General features: G+C 44.8%; 1 protein-coding gene across 1 annotated transcript; it reads right to left on the reverse strand.

The window, feature by feature from the left end:
• Window positions 1–558: 558 nt before the first annotated feature.
• Window positions 559–1,366, reverse strand: LOC133832554 (probable disease resistance RPP8-like protein 4). The gene is made up of 3 exons (XM_062262879.1): window positions 1,304–1,366; window positions 989–1,181; window positions 559–881 (listed from the first exon to the last, which is right to left on the reverse strand). Exons 1-3 carry the CDS (start codon window positions 1,364–1,366, stop codon window positions 559–561), a joined length of 579 nt encoding a protein of 192 aa, XP_062118863.1.
• Between the last annotated feature and the right edge of the window lie 3,323 nt (window positions 1,367–4,689).

Raw genomic sequence — 4,689 nt, forward strand, 5'->3', positions numbered from 1 at the left:
TCAAGTTGCAGATTTGTTCACAAAAAGTCTAAGTACAGGCAAGCTCGAAAAGTTTCGTCAACAGCTTGACATAGTAGAAAGAATAAGAGCTGACATTGAGGGGGAGTGTTAAGAATCATGTCAGCCCAAAAAGTCCAAATGTCCAAGCCCAAAGGTAAATAAAAGCCCAATCCATTTTATCTAAAGCCAAGACAATGGAAGCTTCTCAACAATTGTAGAAGGATGTAGAAAGTAATTTTTTTAGGAGAAGTGTGTAGAATGTGGTAATAATGTATGGCTAGGATTATTTCTCAATTTAATATTTGTATGGTGTAGATTGCATGGTGAGGACTATAAATACCCTCCCTTGCAATTGGGTTAGGCATCCTCCAAAAATAAGTCTTTGAATTCTTAGTGTGGTGTTTTGAGTGTAAGTTGTAAGCTTCCTATTGAGTGTCTATTTCTCTTCAAATTGTGAGTGGTCTTTGGAAAGTGTTGTAGTGTCTTTTATTGTTGTATAATACAAGTAATTTGTTTACTTGTTTGAGTTCAATATTAGTAAGTTTAGAGTTGTGTACTCTAAATTTTATTCAACACTCCTTCCTCTATTCTTAATGTCACTACTGAGTTCATGAATGAAAGCTTCAATAACTGAAGCTGAACGAAGCCTCCACTTGAGCAAGTCATTTCTCTGCCTACAGATGCTGCCTGCTTCAGTTTCAAAACTCTCAAGCTTCTCAGTTTCTCAAGCTTCTTCTTAGGATCTTCCATTAGCAAGGAGCTTGTCAAGATCAACTCAGCAAGGTTTTTGGGGAAGCATTGTATGTCAAACATCTTTTGCATAGACCCTACTAAGTGTAGCTTGTAGAGATGAGTGAGGCTTGACAAGTCCCACTCTGGAACTGCTTCATAAATTGTATCCTCAGTCATAATTCATGTTGCATTGAGCTTCAAACATTCAAGGCTTTTCAATTTACTACCCACTTTCCCAAGTGTTCTTTTTTAATACAAAGACGACCATGCAAATTCAATGATCTCAATGCGGTAAACTTGCTCAAGCAATCTTCTCTATCACTTGTACTAATGTCACTGATGAACAAACCATTTAATGTTTGGAGGTCAGGGAGATATGTAGTAGTGATGGGTGGTATCGGTACCATTGGTTGGACATCACTGAAATACAGTGTCTCAGTTGTTGCAGCCTGAAAATCTCATATGGGAATGGATTAATCAGAGTTGATCTCAAATATAGAGTTTCCAAGCTGGAAAGATAGCGTAGAGACTGCGGGAGATTTTTCAACAAGTACATCTCAGCCCCAAATACCTTAAATGAATAAGCTTTCCAATAGCTGCCAATGCACACTTTGCAGAACCTTGAGCCACTCATTGTAGGAAGCTTCCCTTCACGACAAGAGACTGCCTAGTACTACAATTGCTAGAGGCAACCCCCCACATTTTTTCACAATCTGTTTTCCAATCTCATCAGTCCATGGAGGAAAACTTGTAACTGTATTCCATTCTAGGGAGATCTTCCTGGATAGTACTTCCCAACTTTCCTGATGGTTGAGACGACTCAACTCATGGGGTGGACTTCTTGGTGTGAAATATTCAACAAAAAGAGAGAAGACAAAGAGACGAAGAGAAGAAAAGTGACTGCTCTTTATTGCATATTAGGGTTGATACAATGATAGAAAAATATATTATTTATACTAAAGTCATAATATGAAAAAGACTAAAATAACCCTTACAAAGAGAAAGACTAAACTAGCCTTTTAAGCTATTAATAATTACTTTAACACCCCCCCCCCCCTCCCCAAACTCGCGATGTTGCAGCAAGAAGCATTGAGAGTTTGCCAACTAGAAAGCGTGAAATAGGATGTGACTGGTGAAGAAGTCTGTAATCTGCAAATTTGAAGGAACAAAAGGCAAAGCAATGGTGCCATGCTTTAGGTGGTACATAGGAGTGGGATGAGAAAGAACAACACCCATATTTGCTAGTAACCAACGTAACCAAACAATCTCTTTGGTTGTTGATGACATGACACGATATTCTACTTCAGTAGAAGAATGAGAGACAACAGTTTGTTTCTTACTCTTCCAAGAAATAAGAGAATCACCCAAAAAGATACAGAAACCAGTAATTGACTTACGATATGTGGGATCACGACCATGATCAACATCAGAATATGCCCGTAGCTCCAAGGAAGAAAAAGATGGAAATAACAAATTTCGGAAGTTAGTACCTCGAAGATACCTCAAAATACGAAGAACAGCTGCAAAATGAATAATAGTAGGAGAATACACAAACTGACTAACAATATGAACAACATATGTAATGTCTGGACTGTTGGCAAAACTTATACAGGATCTTTATTTATTTTTGTACGCTCTGATTTTCCCACGGGCTGTTAGCGGGCTGAGATACGGCCCGACCATGTCTACCACATGGACATCCCCAAGACCGAAGCTGCCATCGTAAGATCCTACCTCCTTAGCTCAAGGTAACCTAAAAGTTCGCCGAGATTACTTAAGGGCCGAGTCTGGACTCTGAAGGCCACAGGTCGAGGGAAGCATCCAGCTCGTGGTACGAGCTAGAGTTGGAGGCTGTGACCTTTTATAAAGTCAACCACGCAAGGTAAACGTGCATATATCAGACATCACGTGTCTGATATATCCCTGACTTCTCGGACACGCAGCATGAATGTGCGTATTCTGGCACCCACGACTGGGTTGGGCCGTGCAGCCCATTATCCCCCTTACCTATTGATTAGACCACACTTCATGTGTCAGGTTTTAGGAATTAATCATGAATGTCACAGAATTGACATGATAGGTAAGAAGGTCATGGGATGACCTTCTTACCAACTCCCAGGTGCCCTCTCCTATAAATATGGAGACCCTGGGAGTTGCAAAGGGTTGGATTCTATTGTGTAAGAAATACCCTGTAAAAGAATATCAAGCGTATAGCAATAATATTGACTGGTGGAGTAGAAGGATTTTAACCTTTGAACCACCTAAAAAACGTGATTGTGTCACCAGTCCATTTAAAAAGATCATTCATCTATTTCGGTTCAACATAAGCACTAATCCCTTCCTCTTATTGGCGAAGAACCGCGTCAACAGTTTGGTGCTTTCATTGAGAGCTTAGTCAGATTGGTGCTATCGCAAACATCCAGCCATGGTGACCACTCGATCAAGGCACGGTAACCAGGCGGAACCACATGATGGGTAGGAGGCTCATCATGCCGCCATCTCTGGTGAGCAAAATCCTGAAGTCCGGCAGCAGCCAGGCAAGCAGCCGGCGGGCCAAGATGACACTGGAAGTTCGGCGCCCTGGCCACCAAATCCAAACCCAAATTTTTACACTGCGGTAGAAATGGAGAACGCTCAGCTGAGGAGCCAACTAGCGAAAGCTAATCAGCAGATCAAGGAGGTGTTGGCCCGACTACCCCCTCTTACAACCGACACTAACGTCGGAAAGAGGCAAGGAGAGACTCATAAGTCCCATCGAGGTAATCTGTCCAGGCCTAGCCTCTCAGACAGACCTCCGACAGCCAACTTTATTCCCTCATCGTACCGTCCAGAGGCAAACTTCGAAGAAATGCCTAGAGCCGAACAATAGTACAGCCGTTCGGTCCGAACTTCAACTCCCAGCTCCCAACCAGCCTCGAGCGCGCCCAGGATGGCTCGAGGAAATTCCAGAAGGAGATCCGGGGAGGGCTCACAGCATCACCCCGTCCCCACTAGACGTCCTGTGCCTCGTCCAGATCACCAGGCGCGGGACTCGCATGTTGGCAAGGCTGAAAGGCCCCCACCTAACTTGATCTGCCCTGACGGAACCAGGATCACATCTCCGGTCAGGCATCCTCTGTATCCAATAAGATATCCGTCTCCTCCTCAGCCCATCTGAGATATTCCAGCTTACGGAAGTAGCAGGAGAAACCCGCCGTCCGCAAGACCTTCCCGACGTAGCAGGGCGCCAAGAGAGAGCCCGGATCCTCACCCCCAAAGGCGGACTCCGAGCTTCTCTAACAGGAGATACTGGACCAGCAGTCGCCAGAGTGACCTTTCTGGCGGAGACCTGCGTCAACGTTTGAGCTCGGCACAAAGTCCTCAAACCACCCAGGGGGACGACCTGCGAGATCGCCTAAACTCTCATAGAGGAGAGCCAGTAGAAGGTGACAGCCATGCTCGCTCAGGGGGAGACCTGTCCGAGGTGCGTAACAGCAGGAACGCCCCAAATAACCTATCTCAAGATAGGAGGGGCAATAACCTACCAAACGTACACAATGGATCTGGAGCTATTGAGCAACCCCAGAATAACCAAGGAAATCAGGACAAAACCCTCGAGCGCCTGGGTCAGATGGAGGAGCTAATGAGGAAGCTCCTGTCGGAAAAAGAGAAAGATGAATATGATTCGGGGGACGAGCTGGAACTCTTCGCCCCCAGCATAGTAGCAACGGCTTACCCACCCGGTTTCCATATGCTGCACCTGTCCAAATTAAATGGGGACGGAGATCCATCGGATCATCTGGGGATGTTCAACACCCTGATGATGGCCCACAACATTGGCCCCAAGCTGAGATGTTTGATATTTCCCTCCACACTGACTGGACCAGCCAGGCAGTGGTTCAAACAAAGCAAAAGACAATCAATCAGCTCCTGGAAAACTTTCTCAGCTGACTTCAAAAGGGCATTCCGAGCCTCCCA

The sequence above is a fragment of the Humulus lupulus genome, chromosome 4 (assembly GCF_963169125.1).
Source record: "Humulus lupulus chromosome 4, drHumLupu1.1, whole genome shotgun sequence".
Classification (NCBI taxonomy): Eukaryota; Viridiplantae; Streptophyta; class Magnoliopsida; order Rosales; family Cannabaceae; genus Humulus; species Humulus lupulus.